Genomic DNA, 25,401 nt, shown 5'->3' with positions numbered 1-25,401 from the left:
CTCTGGGAAAGGAATAAGCAGGAAGGCTGCCAATGGCGCGGCAGACCCGGGAGTCTGGTGCAGAGGCTATACCAGTTCCACAGGGAGGGGCTGTGGAGGCCAGATGCAACCCCAGCTCCCTGGGCTGCAGTCAGCTCCAACCACAACTGCTGGTACCCTCCTGCCTCCTGGGGAGGAGACAGCTTGATGATTTTAGAGTAGGAAAAAACTGTAGCCTTAGCTGTTTCCTGGGTAGTCTAGGTCTAGCTATAAAATCAGATGAAGATGCCATGCTGGCATAGCCGCATCCTCTCGCTTTTTGAAGCTTCACCATAGGATACAAGTGGGGCCTAAGATCACCCCAGGTGTAGACTAGATTCGGGTTTAGACCTAAGGGATGGAACAGACAAAGGTCTAGTCTCAGGGAGATTTGGGGATCTGGTTCAGTCAACTTCCCAGGAATGAGCCAGGAACTGTGGTTCTGGGAACCAGGATACCTGGCCCCACACCTCTGGGATAAGCTGTGGACCAGCATTTGCTCGAAATGTTTCCTGGTTACTCCAGTTCCCTCTTAGAAGCCTGCCATTCACCATGGAGTAGCTAGTGGTTGTCTTAAAGTGAAACGATCAGGTCCCTTAACAGCTTCCTAACATGCTTGGAATAAAATCCAAATCCTGTAAAGCTTTGAGGGCCTGTGGCTGGCACTCTGCCTACCTAAGGCTATAGCTCACGTGCTGCTTTCTTCTGCTCACCATACCTCAGTCAAGTGGCCCTTCTGCTCCCTCAGTGAGACACCCTCATGCTTCCTGGTGCCTCTGTCTGAGAGGTTCTTTGCCCAAATCTCTGTGTAACTCTCTCTCTCTCTTCCGAAGCTACCCTGCCCCATGTGGGGGCACTTTCCTTTTATTCTCTCTCTAGGGCACATCACTGAGTCCACCTGCTTCCTCACTGGTGCGTGATCTGTCTTTGCCTTTTCCTTGTCCAGCAGAAGCCGGAGGGAAGGGGAACAGAGCCCCAGCCCCAGTAAGCCACGCTTCCCTCACTGGGGTCATGAGTCATGAGTCGTGTGTGTGTCTCTCTTGGAGGCTAATTTAACAGGGGACTCTGGGGTCACTAGATGCTCTTTCTGGGACAGCCCTCTTTACCTTTTTTAAACCTTCTACTTGTTGCAGCTCTGTCTGGAGCAGGGAGGAGGTGTCCTTTTCATGTTGTAATTCTCGCTGAAGAGTTTGTCTCTGTTCTTTTTCTGATTTCAACTCTTTCTCTAGACTTGAGCTGTATTCCCAAAATAAACTTGAGTTAGTCTCCATGGGAGATTTTCATGGAAAACCCACAATCCAAATCACCAAACAGAAAATAAGGACTTCAAGGGAATCTGAATTGTCATATGCGCATCTGTCAGGCCCTTCAAGAAAGCATGGAAACAAGGCTTCCTCTCCCCAGGGCTGCCTGCACCTCCCTAAGAAACTAGAACTCAGAGGAGGAAGCAGTGCAGGCACACACTGGACATTTAACGCAACTGGAGAATGGAAAAGGCTCTAAAACAATTAGGATCCCACAGGTAGAAACGTCTACTGGGTAGGAGGCTGAGACCCAACATTGATGCTTTTTCCCGACCAGAGCTAGCTGATATGAAAGATATTTGGGGACAGTTGGGGAGAAAGCTACTGAAGGTCAGGAGTAAATCTCAGCTGAATCCTGATACCTGCTCACCAGCTAAGTAACCCTGGGCACATTACTGACCCCCTCGTAACGGGTTTCCCCCTTTGTGAAAACGAGTAGAGACATTTCTCTTCATTGGGGTTTTCACTTGGCACCCAGTGCCCTCCTCCTGAGTCCCGCCTTGTAGGGGTGACCTCTGAAGTGGGACAGTATCTGCCCCTGGTCAGAAGACGGCCTTCCAGTCCCCTGCTGCTGAGGCCCTGCCGCTCCTACCACTTCTCGTGCAGCTGGGAGAGCTGCCTCTGCAGCGCGTCGATCTTCCCACCCAGCTCCTGCTGTAGCCGGCGGCTCCTCTCCTCTGCCCCCTGCCTTGCCCTCTCGGAGTGCTGCAACCTAGACCAAGAGAACCAAACCTATGTGAGGAACCAGCCAGTCCCCATTACTTGTGGTACGGTTTGTTGATATTTTTGCTGACTTAGATTTTTCTTTCATATTTAACTTAAGATAAACACAGCACAATCGACCCTTGTATGTCCAGGCTCCTTGAGCTTCAGCACATGTAGAGATGGTGGCATCATGGCAATCAGGATACAGAATAGTTCTATCATCCCATGAAACTCTAGTGCTGCCCCCTGTAGCCATACCTTCTCCTCACCTCTAACCCCTGGCAACCACTTATCTGCTCCGACACCACAGCTTTGTCTTTTTGAGAATGTTTTATAACTGTAATAATACTTCATATAACCTTTTGAAACTGACTTCTTTCGGTGTAATGTTTTTGACATCAACCCAAGCTTTTGTGTGTATCAGTGATTCATTCCTTTTCCTGGCTGAGTAGTAGTTCATCATGCAGATGTACTGGTTTGTTTATCCATTCACCTAATGAAAGATTATCTTAGTTTTTGGCAATTAGGAACAGAGCTGCTATAAACATTTCTGTGTGAACTTTAGTTTTCATTCTCTTGCACAAATAGCTAGGAGTGGGATTGTTGGGTCAGATGGTAAGAGTATGTTTAGCTTTTTAAGAAACTGCTTTCCAAAGTGGTTGTGCCATTTTACATTCCCACCAGTAATGATGAGAACTCCAGTTGTTCCCGTACTTGGTAATGACATTGAAAAATGTGCAGTGGTATACGCTATTTTAATAGGTGTACTGTTTCTCATTATGTTTTGATGCATACTTCCCTAATGGCTGATGAGGCTGACTATCTTTTTGTATGTTTACCTGTCATCCATGTGTCCTCTATGGTGAAGAATCTTTTGTTCATTTTATTTATTTATTTTTTAAGGTTTATTTATGGATGCATACAAGAACTGGGGTACAGGCCGGAGGTGTGGGGTGGGGAGTGAGAGGATTCACCAGAGACAGAGTGGGGGAGCAGAACAGGTGGGACTGACTGAAATACACTGCTGAGGGGAGCAGCGGGTGAGACAGGAGAGGTCTGTGCCATGTGGGTCACCTCCCTGGCCAGCCGGGGAGCAAACTCATGCTGTAGAGGCTGCGGATAGTTTCAGAGTCTAAGACTTAATCCTTGTGCCAACAAGGAGGCCCTCTTTTGTCATTCTTAAAAGTGCATTCTTAGGGGCATCCCTGGTGGCCAGGAGTTAAATCTCAGCATTATCACTGCTATAGTCTTAGTTCAATCCCTGGCCAGGGAGCTGAACTACATATGGTGTAGCAGACCTCCCCTGTCTCATCTTACTTAGATAGCAGTGTGTCTAAGTAAATGCCTATTCTGCTCCCTACTCTGTCTCTGGTGAGTCCTCTACCCCCTGCCTGCATTTCTGACCTACACCCCAGTTCTTCCACACAAAAATAAATAAAATCTTTAAAAGTATAAATAAAGTGGATTGTTACATTTTAGAAGTTCTTTATATATTCTGGATGTAAGTCCTTTGTCAGATATGTGACTTGCAAGTTTTCTCCCACTCTATAATGTCTTTTTTCTTTTTTTTAAAGATATATTTATTTTTATACAAGAGCTGGGGTATAGGCCAGAGGCGCGGGAGGGTAAGAGGATTCACCAGAGATAGAACGGGGTGCAGAGCAGGCAGAAGGACCAAAATATACTGCTGAGGGGAGCAGCGGGCGAGAGCAGGAGGTCTGCTTCACCATGTGGGATTCTCACTGGCCGGCCGGGATCAAACCCTCACTACAGAGACTGCGGACAGCTTCACAGTGCTGTGCTCAACCCACTGCGCCATCAGGGAAGCCCTCTATAATGTCTTTTTGCACTTTTAGCCATGTATTTCACAAAACAAAAGTTTTAAATTTTGATGAAGTCCAAATTACCAAGTTTTTCTTTTATAGATTGTGTTTTTATGTCACCTAAGATCGCTGCCTAATTCAAGGTCATAAAGATCTTTTAGTTTTCTTCTAAAAGTTTTATACTTTTATATTTAGACTTAATATCCATTCTGAGTTCTTTTTGCATAAGATGTGAGGTACAGATTGAGATTCATTTTTTGGCTTACGGATGACTAATTGTTCCAACATCACTTATTCAAAAGACTATGCTTTCTCCATTAAATTGCCTTTGCACCTTTGTAAAGAATCAGTTGCCCATATTTGTGTAGGTCTATTTTTAGACTATTCCACCCCACGACTGACCTGGTATTGAAATGTGACAGTGACAGGAGCTCACTGTGTAATCCTCATCCTCTGAGAGGACAATCTAATGCAGTAGTCAAAAAGCTGATTAAGTGAATATAAGCATAAGCAAAACTGGCAAATCTGGCTTTCTGGGGAAGGCTATGGGCCGGCAGACAGCCATCCAAACCCTTCTGTACTTTACAGAGTGACTGAGTTTAAGTTCCCAAGTCCAACACCATCTATGGACTATCTGCTGTGGGACGTGATTACCTTTCCTCCATTTGTTTCATACTGGACATAGCTTGACTGGTTTTTTCTTCAAAAGACGTGATAGTGTCATTCTTCTGCTGTAAGTTGCTCTCTGCAGTCTATAAAGGCAAGGAAAAGCGTTCACACTCAGCCTCTCCTTTCACTTAAGTGGGGTTTAACTCTTCACCTTGTACTTTTACAAAATGTTCAGGGATATTCCTTAATTGCTGCTCTTCCCTAGAGCCCTGGAAGAAAACCAGGCCACAGTTCCTAGCTTTAGCAACAAAAAAGAAAGGCAAAGAGGGAGGTAATGAAGTCTTCTTCTTTTATCCCCTAGAACAGCCCATGCTTCTTTTTGTAAAGGAAATTCAGGGTTAGATCTGTCTCAGCACTACAGAGCTATTCTCATTTGGCATGCATATTTATAGCTCTATGGCAGGTGCTGTTAGCACCCACTTTTCTGAGCAAGAGAGAGAGAGAGAGAGATGTTCAAAATGAGGAAGCACCTGGGTGAAGCTAAGAGTATAATCTCAGGGTAGAGCTGGTTCATACACATGAGTGTGATTATCTGAGTCTAGGCTTTTAATCATAGCCTGTATGTCTGTAAGAGACACTTTCAAAATAAAAGAATACCAAAGGTCGAAGATAGAGTAAGACCTAGTAAATTCCTAAGAGATGATATAGGGACTGTATTTACTGATCTTAATAGTAAAATTAGACATTAACAAAAGAACAGCTAAAAAAAGTGGCATGTTATGAAAAAACTACTCACCCAAAAGAACAATCCAAAGAGAAATTATGAAATACTTAGAACTAAAGAGAATAAAAGCACTGTGATATTTCTGTGTACTAAAGTGAGTATAGGATGCATGCTAATTTTATTTTTTTATTTTTTAAAGATATATTTATCCATACAAGAGCTGGGGTGCAGGCCAGAGGTACGGGGGTACGGGGAGAAGATTCACCAGAGACAAAGTGGGGAGCAGAACAGGTGGACTGATGAAATACACTGTTGAGGGGAGTAGCAGGCGGGAGTAGCAGGCAGAAGTCTGCTGCGCCATGTGGGTCAGCTACCTGGCAGGGGATTGAACACGTGCTGCAGTAGCTGCAGATTGCTTCATAGTGCTAATGTGTAACCCCTCGTGCCACCAGGAAAGCCCCTACAGTATTTTTAAATAAATCAGTCAAGTAGGATTCTAGGGCTGTAAATCTATCAAACTATATCACAACATAAGTAAGGGAGAAAATGAACATGGTTGTCACTATCGATAAAATGAAAAAAAATTTACTGATGTTCAATACTTATTTATGATAAAACATCTGAGCAAACAAGAAACAGAAGGGAACTTTTTTGACTTAGTAAATATTACATAACAAACATCTAGCGACTATTATACGTAATGGAGAAACTTATGTATATTTCTGTTAAGGCCAGGGCCACAAGTTTGCTAACTATTTCTACTACTAATGTAATCTTAGAGGCCCTGGTGAATGTTATATGAAAAAAAAACAAGAAATAAATATGAAAATTTAAGAGTGAAGAGATTAGGGCCTCCCCAGTGGTGCAGTGGTTGAACGCTGGATTGCGAAGCTGCCAGCAGCCTCTACAGTGTCAGTTCGATCCCTGGCCGCAAGGCGAGGGTCCCAAATGGCGCACAGACCTCTCCTGCCATGCCCGCTGCATGCCAGCAGTGTACTTCATCAGTCTGCCTTCTCTGTTCTCCCCTCTGGCTCTGGTGAATTCTCTTACCCTCCTGTGCCTCTGACTGTACCCAATGCTTGTATAAATTTAAAAAAAAAAAAGTGAAGAGATTAAACTGTCTTTGACTATAACATGATCAATTACATCTAAAACCAAGAGGATCAACTGATAAACTATTAGAACTAGTTGGTGAGCAAGGCTATCAAACACAAGATCAACTTGAAGGTACACTAACACTTTTTCTACACCAGCAAGATCTAACTAGAGGATGTAACCAAAATAAGGCACCGCTCACATTAACAATTAGAACTATAAATTCATCTGCAGAAAATGCAAAGACCCTATGAAGTAAAGAGAATAACAGAAGATAAAGAATATCTGAATAAATGAAGAGTACCCCCTGCTACTGGTTGGAAAGATACAAGTCACATTTTTCACAATTTAATTTATAAATTTAATGTAATTCTTTCCCTTCCTTCCCTCCCTCCCTTTCCTACCTCCCTCCCTTCCTTCCCTCCCCCTTCCCCCCTCCTCTTTCTTTCTTCCTTTCTTTCCTTTCTTTCTTTATTTCTTTCAGCACTGGGTATAGTCAGAAGCACAGGAGTGTGAGAGGATTCACCAGAGCCAGAGCAGGGAGCAGAACAGGCAGAAGGACTGAAGTACACTGCTGAGGGGAGCAGCGGGCGCGGCAGGGCAGGAGAGGTCTGTGCGCCATGTGGGACCCTTGCCGGCGGCCGGGGATCAAACCTGCGCTATGGAGGCTGCGGGCAGCTTTGCAACCCAGCGCTCAACTGCTGTGCCACCGGGGAGGCCCTAATGTAATTTCTATTTATGAAATTCAACTGGATTTTTACACATGTATTCTAAAATTTTTATTAATAAAGGTTTACAATGGATAAGTCAATGTTAAAAGAGAAAAAAAGGGCAAAGAGGGCGGGCTTATCCCACTGTGTTGGGGGTTCAGTTGTATCCTTCCCAAATCCAAGTGTCTCACACAATGTGACCTTATTTGGAAAAAGGGTCACTGCAGACATTAGTTAAGATGAGGCCATACTGGAGTCGGTGCAGGCTTAACTCAATATGATGGGTGTCCTTCTAAAAAAGGGAAGTTTGGACAGACATGTACACAGGGGGAAGACCATATGAAGACAAGGGCAAAGATGGGGCTGAAAAGTGCTGCAGATGAAGGACCCAGAAGCCAGGAGAGAAGGTGGAAACAGATTCTTGCTCAAAGCCTCAGGAGAAACAAACTGTCCTGACACGCCTTATGCTCAGACTTCCGGTCTCCAGAACTGTGAGACAGGACATTCTGTTAAGCCACTCAGGCTGTAGCACTTTGTTAGAGCAGCCCCAGCAAACTCAGACAGCTGGCCAAACACTGAGACATGGTAATTAAAACATTAAGTAAGGAAAATGCAAATGAGTTCACCTAGGAAACAAGGAAGTACTCAAAAAATGGATGGCAACATCTCAAAAGAAATAGAAGCCAACAGCAAGGGTTTCCGTTGATTAACTCTGGGGCAATTTATTATTTATTTATTTATTTATTTATTTATTTATACAAGCACTGGGTACAGTCAGAAGCGCGGGAGGGTGAGAGAATTCACCAGAGCCAGAGCAGGGAGCAGAGCAGGCAGAAGGACCAAAGTACACTGCTGAGGGGAGCAGCGGGCAGCAGGAGAGGTCTGCGCGCCATGTGGGACCCTCCTCCGGTGGCCTGGGAGCAGCCAGGGATTAAACCGGCGCTGCAGAGTCTGCGGGCAGCTTCGCAACCCAGCGCTCAACTGCTGCACCACCGGGGAGGCCCTATTTTTTTGATTTTTAAAGATTTTTATTTATTTATTTACACAAGAACCGGGGTACAGGCCAGATGCACGGGAGGGTGAGAGGATTCACCAGAGACAGAGCGGGGAACAGAACAGGCAGACTGACTGAAATACACTGCTGAGGGGAGCAGCGGGTGAGACAGGAGAGGTCTACCATGCCATGTGGGACCCTCGCCAGCAGGCCGGCCAGGATTGAACTGGTGCTGCAGAGGCTGTGGACAGCTTCACAGCACTGCGCTCAGCTGCCTGAGCCACCAGGGAGGCCCTCTGGGGCAATTTAAACATCAAAATAAATACTGATTATTAACAGATTATAACCCATTGAATCAATTTTTGCTTCACAAATCCATTTGATGTAAATAATAAATGAGTTGAAAGTTCGACGGGGAAGAGATTTTTACAGAATTTCAGTAAGTTCCCACAATACACCTACTAACTACAAAGGAAAATGGGTAACTTTGAGTGCAGATGCTTGGCACACAGCTCCTTAATCGAGAGCCCCAGTAATGGGCTAAACTATAACTTTTCCCTGGATAGAGTGCATCAGAACACAGGATCCTTTCTGAGGGCTTCTGCCAAAGATGAATCATCTGAATGTGGGTGCTATGTACCATTAGGGAAACAAATTGATGAACGTTGTATAAAATAATGGACTTACAATTTTCATAAGTGTCAAAGTCCAAAGTCTAAGAAAGATTGAAAAACTACTCAAGATTAGAGAGGACTAAAAATGATGACAATTAAAAGCAATTTATGATTAGTAAATGAAATCTGCTTAAAAAGACATTGCTAATTACAGTGTATTTCAGTCCGTCTGCCTGTTCTGCTCCCCACTCTGTCTCTGAATCTTCTCACTCTCCCGTGCCTCTGACCTGTACCTTAGTTCTTGTATAAAAATAAATCTTTAAAAAAAAAAAAAAAAGACATTGCTAATTAATGGTGTGGTGAAGGACAGATTTGGACTTTCAGCAGTGAATTTAATGTGGTATACACACATGTTGATCCTCAACAATGAACACCTGAAATTGATATGTTATAATACAATGTTATTTTAACAAAAATCTGAGTACATATGAATGAACACACACACACACACACACACACCCCCCTAAAGACAATGCTGCGAAAAATGGCGAAATTTGAGTGGGACAGAATTAGATGGTGGTATTAAATGTAAAGCCACTTCTGTGGAGAATGAAGTGGATTGCTGTGGCAACAAAACAGCTAACAGAGCTTCAAAAAAAGAAGTTTTGTGAACAGAAATTGAGGTCTGAAAGACAAGGAATCTTTATAATTTTTAGATGCTATCTTTCAAATCTGGCACAACTGATTCTTTCTGGGCTACTTCCCCTTGACCACTCTGACATGACAGGAGAGGTAAGCAGTGAGCAAGTAGCCTGCAGATTCAGGAAGATGAAATTTATTAAGGCAACGCTTGAAAAGGCAGCACTAACTTCTACCCTTGCTTTATTTCTTGGTACAAGGATTAGTCACTAAAATTGATGGTAACAGCAGGAAAACTGGTGAAGGTACAACAGGAAAATTCAAGTTTGGATTCAAAAGACACAGTCTGCTTCTCAGCTCTAGTTACCAGCTGTGCCAGCAGAGGCATAAGATTTAGTCACTCTGTTCTGCCTTGTCACTTACATTTCCCTCCATTTTAGAAACTTTTCTCAGGGATTGCTGGGAGACTTAAATGCAGTCACGTAACAGGGCTGAGGACCACGGCTGACATGTATCAGGACGGCACAGCTGTGCCTATTCTCTCCCTCTACTGGAGGCTGAAGTACAACTGAAAGGCAGCACATCTTGAGCTCACCCCTTAGAGACAAGCAGCAGGGAACCAGACTGGGAATATGAACACGAAACCAGTGCCCACCTGAACTTTGTGAAACATCTGTAAATTAATCGCTTTGACTTCTTCCAGCTGCTGGCGGAGGGCAACTAGTGTGTCCTGCTTCTCATGGGTGTCCTTTTCCAGTAACTTCATTGCAATTTCCATTTCAGTTTTCAACCCGATTTGTAGCTCCAGTTCTTTTTCTAGTTCCTAGGAAAAAAAGTTGACTGTTGTTAAAGTAGATCACAGAAATGTATTTAACAGGAAATGCCTAAAATATAAACGGGGTCAGATTAGGTTAGGGAGGTTTAGAAAAGTCTGTTTGGAGCATAATTAGATTTTTTCTTTTTTTTTCATTTTACAATGAAAACTGGCTCTATATCAAGTCAACAGAAAGCTGGTAGGTGGTAAACATGAAATTACAGTCTAACAATCATGTTCTTCATAATCTGGGGTTTGTTTCTAAGATCCATACACATGGCTCAATAGGATATCTGTCTTGTATGTGAGTGCTAGAAGTGATCTGATATTGCCATGTCACAATTTCTGAATCGGTTTGTTAATTTATGGCAACAAGGAGTCAACCATTTTGAAATAGTTCTGACCAAGAGTTACCAGCTGTATTGTTAGAAAAAGCACAAGTTTGTCTCACAGAGATCCCTGAAAAATATTTATGAAATTGGGAAAAATGCAGAATTGAGTGGTAAATATAGCCTTTATTTATTTACTTAATAAGGTCAGTTTCTGACTTTGTGTGTCAACAGGTTTAAGTATGTGAAAATGCTTTTCATAGAAATAACTTAGAGGGCACCTGGGGAATTCTTTCTAAAGACACTCAGGCTCACATACTCACCAAATGAATTTTCTTCTCCTCTTTTAGCTGCTTCCACACATCACTATACATTTCATCTAGGCCCTGACGGGTTTGCTTGTAAGTCTCCAGCTCAACTTTTGTATCCTGTTTTGTTATCTGTATCAGACAAGAACATCAAGCTTACCACAAAATATTTTTTTTTTTTTTTAAATTTTTTTTTTAGAGGCATGTTTTTTTTTTTTATTTATTTGTTTGTTTGTTTTTTGTTTATACATGCACTGGGTACAGTCAGAAGCGCAGGAGGGTGAGAGAATTCACCAGAGCCAGAGCGGGGAGCAGAGCAGGCAGAAGGACCGAAGTACACTGCTGAGGGGAGCAGCGGGCAGCAGGAGAGGTCTGCGCGCCATGTGGGACCCTCCTCAGGTGGCCGGGGAGTAGCCAGGGATCGAACCGGTGCCGCAGAGGCCGCGGGCAGCTTCGCAACCCAGCGCTCAACCGCTGCGCCACCCGGGAGGCCCACCACAAAATATTTTAAAACAATTCTTTTTAAATGCAGTATGTTCTGTTTTTTAAAAGCATTATAGAGAAAGGTAAACATTTGAAGTTATTTTGAAATGTCTTTCAATTTGAAGGATGACCGCAAGTCAAAAAAGATTTTTTGAAAAGTTAGGTTCCTAAAACAACTTATATTTAATTTTCTTTAAAACACAACTATGGTCCTTACTGGTAAAGTTCCCAATGTAATCCACCGCTCTGTATTTGTTGAGCATGTTTTTAGCAGTGGGTAAATTTTGTGATTAATCAGATATGATCTCTACTTTCAAATCATCAGGTGAGATAACTACAAGTCAGCATTTCCCCAAAACAGTAAATAAATTCAGTAGGGAGGGAGATACAAAGAGCTGTGGCACAGACAACCTGGCATGTGAATGGAATTGAAGAGTGAATAGGAGCTTTCTTGTGCAAAGGCCCAGAGGCCAGGGAGCAATGTGCTTGGAAAGTTCCAAGTGGTCTAGGGCATCTGAGTCACATGTGAGGCCACAATGGCAGAGGCACTTTCTGGCATCAAACAAGGCATTTCTGCACCATCTGAGGTTATTATTTGGCCATGAGCTTGAGACTGGTGATGAACATGTCAGAGAAAAACAGATTACCAACCGTGAGGTTAATTTCTTACCTCGACGCTCTTTTCACTTCTTTCACGTATTAATTCATTTTGTTCTCTTAATTGTTGCTGTTCTTCTTGAAGTGAACAAATCCGGTCTGTTGCAGCAGAAAGCTGATTAAGAAAGAGTTTTACAATTTCTTAGCATCAAAATTAATCTCCCTGTTCAAATTAAAAACTGACAATTTGGCATTTTCACAATTTATAATGTATTTTGCATATTTGATCGTTTAATCTCCTTGATTTTTGATAGATTAATTTCCTTGTTTTGATTAGGTAATGCATATGTAAGGTTCAAATTCCAAACACACAGACATGTATATTAGAAAATCCTTCTCCCATCCTTGCCCCTAGCTATCTCTACCCTCCCCAAATTTTTCTCCCCTTTTATAAAAATGAAAGCATACTACTTAATGTGGGCAAAGATCTACATACACATAAAATTAGGATCAGTCTAAATGCCCAATATCAAATACATGGTTTAATAAATTATAATGGAAGCAGCAAACAGAAATGTGGTTATTAAAATATTTGCAAAAGTTTTTTTGATTTGAAAGCATACTTATGATACCAGTAGGGGGGAAAAACAGGTTATGTAGTATGTTCTCACTCTAATTAGAAAAAAAAAAAAAAATCGGGGCCTCCCTGGTGGTGCAAGAGGTTAAGTCTGAGCACTATGAAGCTACTGGCAGCCATTGCATCATGAGTTTGATCCCAGGCTAAGGCACTAACCCACATGGCACAGACGACCTCTCCTGTCTTGCCCACTGCTCCCCTCAGCAGTGTATTTCAGTCTATCTGTTCTGCTCCCCACTCTGTCTCTGGTGAATCCTCTCACTCCCCCACAACTCTGGCCTATACCCCAGCTCTTGTATGCATAAATAAATAAATCTTAAAAAAAATTAAAAATATCAATTACATTAAAATGTTTATGAAGAGGACTATATATATGCCAAATTATAAAATATTGTCACTTGCCTTAATTTTTTTAATGTTTTTTTTTTTTTTTTTTTAAAGATTTATTTATATAAGCACTGGGTACAGTCAGAAGTATGGGAGGGTGAGAGAATTCACCAGAGCCAGAGCAGGGAACAGAACAGGCAGATTAATGAAACACACTGCTGAGGGGAGCAGTGGGCGTGGCAGGAGAGGTCTGCGTGCCATGTTGAACCCTCACCAGTGTCCGGGGATTGAACTGGTGCCACAGAGGCTGCAGGCAGCTTTGCAGCTCAGCGCTCAATCACTGCGCCACTGGGGAGGCCCTCCTGATAATTTTTTCCTGATTTTCTACACAATGATATCATTGGAGGGAGAATGAAAGAATCTGGGGAGAGGAATCACAACCAAACCATTAAAGACATGCCGTAAGAAGTCACCATTCTCTCCCTGAATGAATTATTGTAGTTTAGGGAAAGTGTGTAGACGCAGGATGCCTTCACAGGCCTGATAAGGAGAGGCAAAGTAGAGGTGTGAAAACTCCTACCGGCCAGTCCTTATCCAGCTCCTAAATACAGCCTGCAGAGAGAAGGTGAGGCTGGAGATGAAGAAAGAAGCAAGAAATCTGTTCCTGGTTCTTGGCTGTGCTCTTGGCATCATTCATAAACAGGGGGACTTGATGCACTGAATTCCTTATCAGTAGCACCTTCTCTCTATCAGTAGCACCTAAACTCCCCAAGTTACTCCCCACTCAGGCTGAGAACTCAGGACTTAAAACTTAGAACCCAAATGAGAAATTTTACTGCATTAAAAGAGATGTTAGTTGCTACAGGGAAGAAGCAGGGAAAAATCATAAGCTAATTCCCATTCTACTCTCCTTAGATACAGAGAGCATACCCTGAAGAGAAGCATACAGCAAGTCTTCACTTAATGTGGTCAGCAGGTTCTTGGAAACTTACTTTAAGCTAAACAACGTATAATGAAAGTAGGTCCTAGAATAACTCTGGTTCAACATTGGTCAGGGTTTTTTCCTCAATGTTACAACAAAATATTGTTGACTGAAACAGTGTTAATCAAGAACCTGCTATATATTTCTCTAAAGCACATTTTCTAGTACAATTGTTTGCCTTTAATGAAAAATATGCTATTTAATGAAAAATATGCTATTGCCTTTAATGAAAAATAGGTTATTTAGTTTCAAAGGCTAAATTAGACCTTTACTGAAAGCATGCTACCTTGTCTGAGAGAATAGAGAGTGAATGTGCTTGTTCTAAACTCAACTACTCTTGAGTACCACCACAGGCCAAGTGTTATATGAAGCACGTTTATATATTAATCTAATTTAATCTTCACAACAATATTGTAAGATCTTCCAATGTGGAGCTGAGAAAAGTGAGGCTCAAAGACCTACCTGCCTAAAGTGAGGCCCAAAGGCTCACCCACCCAAGGTGACTCACCCAAGTCATCCAGTTCTAAGAAGTCTCTCCAAGAGGCCCATCTGTGAGTACTGTTTTTAAATTTCCTTTAACTCACACAAATCTGAGCTCCTCTCCTGAAAACTTTTCAGAATTGGCCCTCAAGAGAAAGCCACCAGTGTAAAGTGAGCCTTAAACTGGGGTCCTCCATTACGAGGGCATGCTCTAAGACACTCCTTTCAATCATAACATGACTTCACACCGTGGGGGTCACTCTCAGGCCCCTCTCAACACCCTCTTCCTTCCCAATGAGACTTGGTGGGGAAGCCTGAGCAGCCAGGGACCGCTACCTGTGGAAAGCCTCAGAAAGGCTGAGAAACCCCCCTCTTGCTAACAGGAGATAAGATGTGTCCACCAAGGAGACTGCCGGGCAGCCTGCAGCAAGCTTTCTTCCTCGGCCTCAGCCCTCCTTCTTCCTGTCCTTTCATTCTCTCTCTTCCTAGTGAGAAAGCAGAGAAAGACCATACTGTGGGGAGAATGGTACCATGCTCCTGAGATGCCCAAACACAAAAGGGGTGGGCGAGGATACTTTTACCTCATAACAGGCTGTGCCTTCCTGACAGCAGGGAGACAGACTATATCTTAGGAGAGTTGGGAAGAGAGGAAGAGAATAGCTTTTCCAATGAGGACTTGTCATCTATTGGATTACTGTGATAAAACCTAAGTCACTTAGAAATGGCTTGTGATCAGCTGGACTGGATCATGGGAGCCCTGGACAGGGCACAATACAGACATTCTGAGGATGTGCATCCCCCGTGCAGCTCAACCCAGGTTAGCAATTCCCACTCTTACTGGCAAGCAGCTCTGATCAGATATAACAACTAATCCATTTCTCTTAACTGTGGATCCTGATGTTTTCAGATTTCTGATGATCAGTTACAAACCTCTTCTTGAAGCTTTGAATTAGTCTTTTCCAAGCCATCTATCTTGGTTTGAAGATCCCCAACTGTGCAGCTATAGAAAATAAAACATTAAGTAAATGTGTACTTAAAAAGTGGACGATTTTCTCTACTTATAAGCAAAGTGAATAGCTATTCCTTGATTTCTATATGAAATGGAGTCAAAGTATCTCTAATTCAGAGATAAGAATTCTAAATAAATATATGTGTACATTTATTAGATGCATATGTGTGTTTCTACATTTATTAGCCTGCTGGAGAGAGTTTTTTTTACCAGCACAAAAAAGGGGAACCTCGGGCCTCCCCAGTGGCGCAGCGGTTGAGCGCTGGGTTGCGAAGCTGCCCGCAGCCTCTGCAGCGCCGGTTCGATCCCCGGCTGCTCCCCGGCCACCGGAGGAGGGTCCCACATGGCGCGCAGACCTCTCCTGCCGCCCACTGCTCCCCTCAGCAGTGTACTTCGGTCCTTCTGCCTGCTCTGTTCCCCGCTCTGGCTCTGGTGAATTCTCTCACCCTCCCGCATTTCTGACTGTACCCAGTGCATGTAAAAACAAAAAAACAAACAAACAAACAAACAAATAAATAAATAAAATAAAAACATGCCTCAATTAAAAAAAAAAAAAAAAAGAGGGGAACCAAAATGCATGGGCAGGCATGTATCTAAAGTAATATTAATAATGATATATTGATACTTAGTAGACTCCAAGGTGATTTTAAAATCTGCTTTTTATGTTAACCCATTTTTCATATATTCTTTAAGTGCTATGTACTACTTTCATACTGAAACATAAGTAAACGACTCATGTAGATTTGATAAATAATAACAATAAACATCCAATAATAGTAGCAACTTCCTTTTTGGCTGATGTGCTAGCCCTGTTTTAAGGCTTAAATGCTCCAACTTATATATTCCTCCCCACAATTCTGTGAGGTAAATCTTACTGTTAACCTGTTTACATACAAGGAAACCACAACTTTATACTGAGAAACCTACTCAAATTCATACCCTTGAAGAGGTGCCAGAACCTGAATCTAGACGGTCTGGCTCAGGGCCTGTACTTTTACCAAAAGGTCTTTGTACATACACCAAGTTGATGTTTTTTGTTGGTGAGGCGACCAGAGAAACAAACCTGGCAAAGCTAATGGAGGTTCAAGAATTGGGTAGGAGAAAAATAAAAATTCAAATACAAAAATGAAAAGGGGAAAAAACAAGAGATATTGAGGGAATTAAAAGTTTTAAGAGTATATATCCAATTCTATAACTTAGAAAATATCAAAAAAATTTGTATTTTCCTTCTTCTTTAAATTTATACTTTTCTTAGAAAAATATAAAATCCGGGCCTCCCCGGTGGCTCAGCGGTTGAGCGCTGGGTTGCGAAGCTCCCCACGGCCTCTGCAGCGCTGGTTGCTCCCCGGCCACCGGAGGAGGGTCCCACACGGCGCGCAGACCTCTCCTGCCGCCCGCTGCTCCCCTCAGCAGTGTGCTTCGGTCCTTCTGCCTGCTCTGCTCCCCGCTCTGGCTCTGGTGAATTCTCTCACCCTCCCACACTTCTGACTGTACCCAGTGCTTGTATAAATCAATCAATCAATCAATCAATCAATCAATCAATCAATCTTTAAAAAATCAATCTTTAAAAAAAAAAAAAAAGGAAGAAAAATATAAAATCCTTAAAATCATAAGGATAACATACATGTCCTTAAGAGGAGAAAACCTAGATGAAGCAACAACTAAGGAAAAATGGAAAGGCTAGCAAAGTATTGCCTCGAGGATTTGAACTTCAAATTTTCAAGGAGCAAGTAATGCTCATGACATGCTCAGAAACAAGGCAAAGCTTCCTAATTCATTTTGTGAAGCTGTGAAACCCTGATACCAAGCCAGAGGCAAAAAACCAAAGAACAATTAAGGTCATGCTATATATTAAGAGAAAAATTAAATTATTAAAACCATATTGAGAGCATAGTTTTCCCCTGTGATACAGAAATACATTAATAATGAAACACATCATAGCAACAGATTAAGAGATATGTCATGATCACCTTAATGGCTGCTAAAAGGCATCTGATAAAATTCAACATCTATTCCTTATATAAAAACTCTCCATACATGAGGGATTGATCACGAATCTCGCTTTCAAAATAACAGCCAACATTGCAGCTAAGGAAAGCTCACAGTAGCATTCTCTTGAGTACATTCTGAGAAATGTGTTTGATTATCTTTTGGGGTCTGAGACTGATCCTGGGGACCACTGCTAATGCACCCCCTGTATTTATTGCCAGAGAGCTCAGAAAGAGAAATTAACAAGTCTCCCAAACATTAGGCTGAGACTTTGCCTACTTCCTACCAATATCCCCAAAGACTAATGTTTCATGAAACACAGCATTAGCTTTCCAATTAACATGAAACTTCAAGACAAAGTTGCCTCTATCAGTATTGAATTGTTCTGGAAGGTCTAGTCCAGTGATTTTCCACCCTTCTTTTATGCCTCAACACATCAGAGGGATATGTGCTGACTGCCAGCAGCAATAGTTCTTACCAGTGATTTCAGCCTGTGGGTTGAGGAGCAGTAAGGTTTAATTTACTTATTCCATAAATTGTATAACTGTCCCAAAACCCCAAATAATTTCCAAAAACTGTTAATAAAGGAAACATACTTCTCCATCTGTACACACAAGCAGTTGAGCAGTTTTTTCTTGGTTTGGAAGAAAAGTCAGAAATATATGGCCACTCAAAAAAGTTCCATTAGGGCCTCCCTGGTGGCTCAGGGGTTAAAGACAGCACTATCAAGCACTTGGCAGCCACTGCAGCACGAGCTCAATTCTGGCTGGCCAGGGAACAATCCACAAGGCACAGCAGACCTCCCCTGTCTTGCCTACTGCTCCCCCTCAGCAGTGGGTTTCAGTAGATCTGCCTGTTTTGCTCCCCATTCTCTCTGGTGAATCCTCTCACTCCCCATACCTCTGGCCTGTACCCTATTTCTTGTATGCATAAATAAAATAAATCTTAAAAAAATTTTTTTTAAAAAGTTCCATTAAACAACTACTGAGTCCTAAGTATGTTATATGCTGGAAAATGGAGGGTGTCCTACCTTAAGTGCCGATTAAGTTCTTCCACATAATTTTTTTGATCAAGAACATCAGTAATTCTTTCGTGCCTTTTAAAAAGAAAATGAGAAATTCTTTTTACTCATGGTTAACACTTTGCAACTGTTCCCCAACCTTCCAATCACCTTACAGAATTACCAATGTCTTTAGGAAACCCAGAGGCAGTCAGAATTTAATACTGTCTGCACGGTCTGGCCACTGGGAAGAGGAAAGTCATGGGCATGCAAGATGGAAACCAACAGCTGCATGCAAATGGCCCTCGAGGTGACTGATGAAGTAAACCCTAATTATATTAAAAGGACAGAAAGCTACCTCAGCAAAGGAGACTGTAAGACTTTTCAAAACATGAAGCAGATCAGATCAGCACAGGTTTACAAAAAGATTTTAATATTTCAGGATTAGGCTCTTCCCCTTACCTCCCAATTCTTTACATACACACATACATGCGTATGTATAAAGAAATCGTTCTGCACAGGTTCATGCCACAGGTGTTGCATTTACTTTTCATTGCAGTCCTTTTTTTCCTTTACCTGTTCTGTCTTTTTTATACATCTCCCAGGAAACCCAGATTACTAGCCTGTTAGGCATCCTGTGTGCAGAGAATCATAATCTCTGTATGGGGATTTTGTTTACGAAAATGACATATAGTTCTTGCATAACTTTCTCACTTAATAACACCTTGTGGAAATCTCTTTGTCTACTATACCAGAAGGTCACATGTGTTCTTTCATTTATTTCTTCATAATATGCCACCACAGTATGGTATATTATGGATGTTCCAAAATTCATTCAATTATCCCCTTACTAGTAGGTAGTTTCCAGTTAAAATTTTTTATTTGATTTTTTTTTCTTCCTTAAACATTATATTTGTTCTTATTTCTAATTTTTTTTTTGATATTAAGTTTCTGTTCAAGTCTTTGACATTAAATATTCTGTTTAAGTTTCAAGTGGGCAAATCCTTGTACTCAGGGTACATGAAGCATTAATGGCATACCTGCTGGTCCCTTCCTTAGTAAGGAGCACCTAGACCAGGGAGACCCTTTTCGGAAGATGTTTGAAAGCAGGTAACAGATGCATGAGGTAAAATACCGAAATACGAGCCTGGGTTTACAGTGACCCTCTCTCCCACCCGGGTTGGTCTCCCGTCTTATTCCCTACAGGGAGCCACTTCTATGAGGTCTGTGTGCGGCTCTAGAAATGGTCCATGAATACAGAAGTACAATATATAAACGTGGATGTATACTCTTTTTAAATATATTCTCTTAACATAAGTGGCAGCATACTATACACATTTGTTTCTCTTTTTCCCCCCCTAGGATAAAACTTATTTTAAAAGAGTGTTCATATTAATGAAAATGAGGAAGAATTATATGTGTCATGAAAGACATTTGAGACACACTAGGTAGGGCCAAAGGCAGCTGATGCCGTATCATCCCATTTACATTCGTCCCATTTACATTCATGAAACAAAACATACCACCAACAGACAGACCTGCAAAGCCCTGGACAAAGGCTGGGAAGGAGGTAGGGGCAGCCTCTGAGGGAGGAGCAGGCGTGGGACTGAGAAGGAGGGGACAGTGTAAATGTAGAAATTGCATTTATACTCTTTATTCTCCTGAATCTAGTTCCTTAAATGGACACATTACACCTCTGTAATTAAACATAACAAAACTTAAAATTCAAACAAAGCAGGGCCTCCCCGGTGGTGCAGTGGTTGAGCGCTGGGCTACGAAGCTGCCCGCAGCCTCTGCAGCGCCGGTTTGATCCCCAGCCGCCACGCGCCGGGCAGGCGGGCGGGCGAGGGTCCTGCATGGCGCGCAGACCTCTCCTGCCGCCCGCTGCTCCCCTCAGCAGTGTACTTCGTCAGTCTGCCTGCTCTGCTCCCCGCTCTGGCTCTAGTGAATTCTCTCACCCTCCCGTGCTTCTGACTGTACCCAGTGCTTGTATAAACAAATAAATAAAAATAAATCTTTTTTTTTTTTTAAATTCAAACAAAGCAAAAACCAAAAGTAGTACTACTTATTGGAATTTATTAAAAATATAAAGAATAATAGCATAGAATGCAGTACTTACTCTTTGCCACCATCAAGATCCTGAATATCCTTAAGGTAGAGAGAAAAATCAATCACTCCAACCTGATGGAAATGAAGTTATACAAGTTTAAATAAAAAGTAACTTTTCTGCTTTCTATAAACCTTACAATTTAAATATTCAGGGTATTTATATTCCTATCTCTTTCCTACAAGCATTTAGTTGGACTAAACAGCTCTATAGTAGCATTAAATTGAAACAAAAAACCAGGGGAAAATAACCCCGCCACCGCCTAAATAAAAAACACTAAAAATCAGAATTTATGGGAATATTTTGAAATTTTACCACTTAGTTATGATCAGTTTTGCAATCTATTCAATAACGAAGTTGTTGATAAAGATCAACAAAGTTCTTTGGGTACAAAGTAACAACAACAGGGCCTCTCTGGTGGCTCAGGGGTTAAAGTCTCAGGGATATCAAGCTATCAACAGGGCATGAGTTCTATCCCCAGCCAGGAAGCTGACCCACAGGGTGCAGCAGACCTCTCCTGTCTCGCCCGCTGCTCCCCTCAGCAGTGTATTTCATCAGCCTGCCTGTTCTGTTCCCTGCTCTATCTCTGGTGAATCCTCTCATCCCCCGCATCTCTGGCCTGTACCCCAGCTCTTGTATGCATAAATAAACAAATCTTTTTTTAAAAAAAAAAGGAAGTCAGGGCTGGCAGCATTGGATGTTTGACTTGACAGCTAGGAAGGCAACATCACAAGGGGCGGTGCCGGACGTATCAGAGGCAGGGACCAGAGTTTTATGTCTTAGAGATGCTGGGCATATGCCTAACAGCAAACAGTTCTTTTTTTTTTTAAAGATTTATTTTTATTTATTTATACAAGCACTGGGTACAGTCAGAAGCACGGGAGGGTGAGAGAATTCACCAGAGCCAGAACGGGGAGCAGAGCAGGCAGAAGGACCGAAGTACACTGCTGAGGGGAGCAGCGGGTGGCAGGAGAGGTCTGCGCGCCATGTGGGACCCTCCTTCGGTGGCCAGGGAGCAGCCGAGGATTGAACTGGCGCCTCAGAGGCTGCAGGCAGCTTCGCAACCCAGCGCTCAACCGCTGCGCCACTGGGGAGGCCCCAAACAGTTCTTTTTGAGACACCTAGCACAGGGCCCCTGGTATTATTCCACAGGCAATGTTGGAAGCAGACTCAGAGGTCAGGTCTGCAAAGGAGCGCTACCAGAGGACAGGGGCCAGTGTCACAGCTCGAGAAGGTCTTTCCAGCAGAGTAAGACGAATCTGCCCGAATGACTTGAAGCGGGCTGGAGCCTAACTTACACACTCCTCACGGTGCCCAACTTTCAAACCTGAGGGGCCCATTTTACTTGAATGACACCCATGAGAGTGCCAATCAGATTGGTCTGTTTATAATCCCAGCTGTGAGGTGCTGGCTGAACTGCATCAGTGTGCCCAAGCTGACCAACATTGAGGTTGGGCTTCAAAAGCCAACATCAGGAGCCCCTTTCCCACCAGTGCAAACTCCAACCTGACTGGTGCCCACAGCAGCTCCAACCGGATTGATCTATTATCAACCCCATGTTGGACTCATGGGGCCCTCTGACAATCTCCCCACTTTCCATTCTTGTCACCATTTCTATGGTGACAAGCTCTCATTTTCACTTCTGTATGCAACATCTAGTATCATTAGATATGTGGAGATCCCACAACCTCCCCAGAAGGGGCACTGGCCTTTGGGAAGGGATTCTCCACTGGTGGGTTTGAGGCTGCCATTAAGTGGCAGTCCTCCTCTTCCTGTGCCTCCCCATTATCACTATCAATTTCACTTCCGAAAGGAACATTAACAACCAGAGGGGCACTACAGTGCCTTGGGGTAAGAATGAAGTACTCCTTGCACATTAGCGACCAACACAGACTGCACCAGAGGGGATATATTACTGGACAAGAGATAGATAGAAATATAAAGCTGGAAAACAGGAGGAAAAAAAAAAGTGAAGCTTGGAAGATGATTTGAAGAGGACCTAGTGGCAGCTTGAGGAGCAGTCAGATTTATCTGGAACCTGTAACACTGAACCTTGTCCTTTGGCACCATGCCATCGAAGGCCTGACCTCTGACATTACCCCTGACATTGTCTGCTGAAAGACACCATCAGCCTGTGTTAGGTGTCCCAGAAAGAGCTGGTTGCTGTTGGCTTTATGCCCAGCATCTAAGAACTACAACACTGGTCCCTGCCTCTGACACATCTACTACCACTCTCTAGTGATGTTGCCTTTGGTGCTGACAGGTCCAGTGTCCAGTGCTGCCCAGCCCGGCCTTCAGATTGTTGTTGTTGACTCGGATTGCTGTGGTGTCACCTCTGCTGAGACCTAAGAGACCTTCGTAACCCGAAGTCGTGACCTTCAAACCACTGCTACTGCCTCTAGCCCCGCCTCTAGCATGTTCCTCTCTCCTAACTTATCTCTCTACTTTGTAAATTAACCCTGTTGTTGTTAAACTCTGAGCCTCAGTTGTCTCCTGCAACTTTAGTAGTAAGCAGACAGGTAGAACCCACCAGTTGTGACATTTTGGCTCCCCCAGGCCTTGGACAGTAACAAATGGACTGAACTCCCTAAAAGGCACAAAGTGGCCAGGTGGATTAAAAAGCAAAACCCAGTTAAATGGTGTTTACAAGATGAACTTTAGCTATAAATGTCAGAGGAGTCCCATTCTACTCCCAGCCCCCACAGCTCCTGGTGTTCAGTTTTGAAGCCCAACCTCAGTACAGGTCAGGCTGGATGTGCTGATGCAGTTTCAGTTTTGAAACCATGGTAATGAAAATGGAGCTCCCATGGCACTAATGAAGTCTGAGCTTGCACCAGTGCCAATCAAGTAAAATAGACCAATCAGGTTTGAATGTGGTTACACTGACGGGGATATAAGTCAGGTTTCAGTCAGCTTCAAGAGACAGACTTGTCTGGATTCTCTCCTGGAAAGGCCTTTACAGACCTGACCTTGACTCTGCCTCTGGCACTAACTGCTGAATGACACCATCTGCCTATGCCCAGTGTCTTTAAAAGAGTCATTTGCTATTGGCTTGTGCCCAGCATCTCTTAAGAGCTGTAATTCTGGTCCCTGCCCTCTGGCATTACCACCTGCTCACCAGAGCTGACTGGCACTGGTGCCCTATGATCAGCATTGCTGGTTTCTGCCAGCATAGCCATGGGGCTAGGGGAGGGGGGCAGGGGACAGTAATGATGTGAAGGCACACATCCTTAATTCATAAGACACTCTTCCTAAGAGCTTTACTATTGTTCCCTGTCATATCCTTCAAGAATTTTGCTGACCTTCAAGACCTTTGCATCTGATCTCTGCTTCAAACCACTGCCTAAGCACTGCTACTGCCTCTGGCCCTGCCTCCCACTCTTTCCCTTCTCCCAGCTTCTTCATTTCTCTCACCTCTTTGTAAATAAACCTGTTGTTGCTGTACCCTAAGCCTGTGTTGTATCCTGAAATTGCAGTTGTAAGTGCACTGGTGAGGACCCACCAACCATGATATTTGCCCTCCCCCCTCCCAACTCTGCATAGTTTCATAAAGACACAGATTTAAAGTGAGTATGGAAGCTGGTACTCTAAGCCAATGGAAAAATTTCAAAGGCAGGAACCACTATACTTATTAGATAAAACAGATTTTTAGCCAAATAAGATGACAAGAGACAACATTACATAATGAACATTACATAATGATAAAGGGATCAATAAAACAGGAAGCTATAACAGTTATGAATATATATGGACCTAACAGTAGTATCAAAATATATAGAGCAAATAACAGACCTAAAGAGAGACACTGACAGCAACACAGTTATAGTAGCGGACTTAACAGTAATGGACAGATCATCCAGATAGAAAATCACTAAGGAAACAATGATCTTAAAATGACAAACTGAATGGACTTGATGGATATTTAAAGAACATTCAACCCCCAAACAGGGTACACATTTCTTCTCAAGTATTCATGGAACATTCTTAAGGAAAGACCATATGTCAGAACACAAAGTCAATAAATTTATGAAGGCTGAAATCATATCAAGCATCTTTTAAAATCATACAATTTTTAAACGAGAATTCAGGACCTCCCCTGGTGGCGCAGCAGTTGAGCGCTGGGCTGAGAAGGTGCCCGCAGCTTCTGCAGCGCTGGTTCAATCCCCGGCCACCAACGAGGGTCCCACATGGTGCGCAGACCTCTCCTGCGGCCCGCTGCTCCCCTCAGCAGTGTATTTCTTCGTCAGCCTGCCTGTTCTGTTCCCTACTCTGGCTCTGGTGAATTCTCTCACCTTCCCGCGCTTCTGACTGTACCCAGTGCTTGTATAAACAAATAAATAAATCTTGAAAAAAAAAAAAAAACCCCAAAAACTAGAAATCAACCAAAACCACACATTTGTAGAGAGTAAATAATATACTACCAAAGAACTATGGATCAATGAGGAAATCAAAGGTAAAATAAAAACTTCTTGGAGATGAATGAAATTGAAGATACTACTTATGAGGATTAGTGGGATGTAGCAAAGTCAGTACTAAGAGGGACATTTAAAACATCATAGGCCTACCTCAGAGAACAAGGAGAATCAAAATAAAATTTAAATTTGTCCCTAAAGGAACTAGAAAAAGCAAAACCAAAAGCAACAGAAGGAAGGAAAAATTAAGAGCAGAAATTAACAAAATGGAGATCAAAAAGACAATTCCGAAAATCTATGAAACCAAGAGATGGTTCATTGAAAAGATTAATAAAACAGACATACCTTCAGCCAGAGTCACAGAGAAAACAAAATCAGAAACAAAAGGGAAATTAAAGCAGGTACTATAGAAACACAAGGACCACAAGCGAGTATTATAAACAATTAATATGGCAACAAATTGGGCAACCTAGAAAAATTGAAAATATTCTGAAACATACAACATTCCAATATGACTAACAAAGAAATAAAAAAACCAGAACAGACCCCATCATGACTAAGGAAATTAACAGAGTAATCAAAAGCCTCCCCCCAAACAAAAGCCTGAGACTAGATAATGTAACTAGTGTACTCTACCAAACTTAAGAGAAAAATTCATACCAATCCTTCTCAAACTCTTCTATAAATTGAAA

At 42.7% G+C, this 25,401-nt stretch overlaps 1 protein-coding gene across 3 annotated transcripts in view; it reads right to left on the bottom strand.

Moving 5' to 3' along the window:
• Positions 1 to 25,401, bottom strand: part of RUFY1 (RUN and FYVE domain containing 1) — a 67,142-nt gene that overhangs the window by 9,492 nt on the left and 32,249 nt on the right. For all 3 annotated transcript variants that reach the window (XM_037500092.2, XM_037500091.2, XM_037500090.2), the window contains exons 6-14: positions 20,310 to 20,371; positions 18,221 to 18,286; positions 15,123 to 15,192; positions 11,840 to 11,941; positions 10,702 to 10,818; positions 9,891 to 10,058; positions 4,505 to 4,602; positions 1,915 to 2,034; positions 1,125 to 1,254 (exon numbers count right to left, since the gene is read on the bottom strand). In XM_037500092.2, the coding sequence (XP_037355989.1) occupies positions 1,125 to 1,254; positions 1,915 to 2,034; positions 4,505 to 4,602; positions 9,891 to 10,058; positions 10,702 to 10,818; positions 11,840 to 11,941; positions 15,123 to 15,192; positions 18,221 to 18,286; positions 20,310 to 20,371 (933 nt within the window). The remainder of the gene's footprint in view (positions 1 to 1,124; positions 1,255 to 1,914; positions 2,035 to 4,504; positions 4,603 to 9,890; positions 10,059 to 10,701; positions 10,819 to 11,839; positions 11,942 to 15,122; positions 15,193 to 18,220; positions 18,287 to 20,309; positions 20,372 to 25,401) is intronic.

Source organism: Talpa occidentalis, unplaced genomic scaffold, assembly GCF_014898055.3.
Source record: "Talpa occidentalis isolate TD23 unplaced genomic scaffold, MPIMG_talOcc4v2.1 talOcc4.9, whole genome shotgun sequence".
NCBI lineage: Eukaryota > Metazoa > Chordata > Mammalia > Eulipotyphla > Talpidae > Talpa > Talpa occidentalis.
This window is presented reverse-complemented; position numbering and strand designations above follow the sequence as displayed.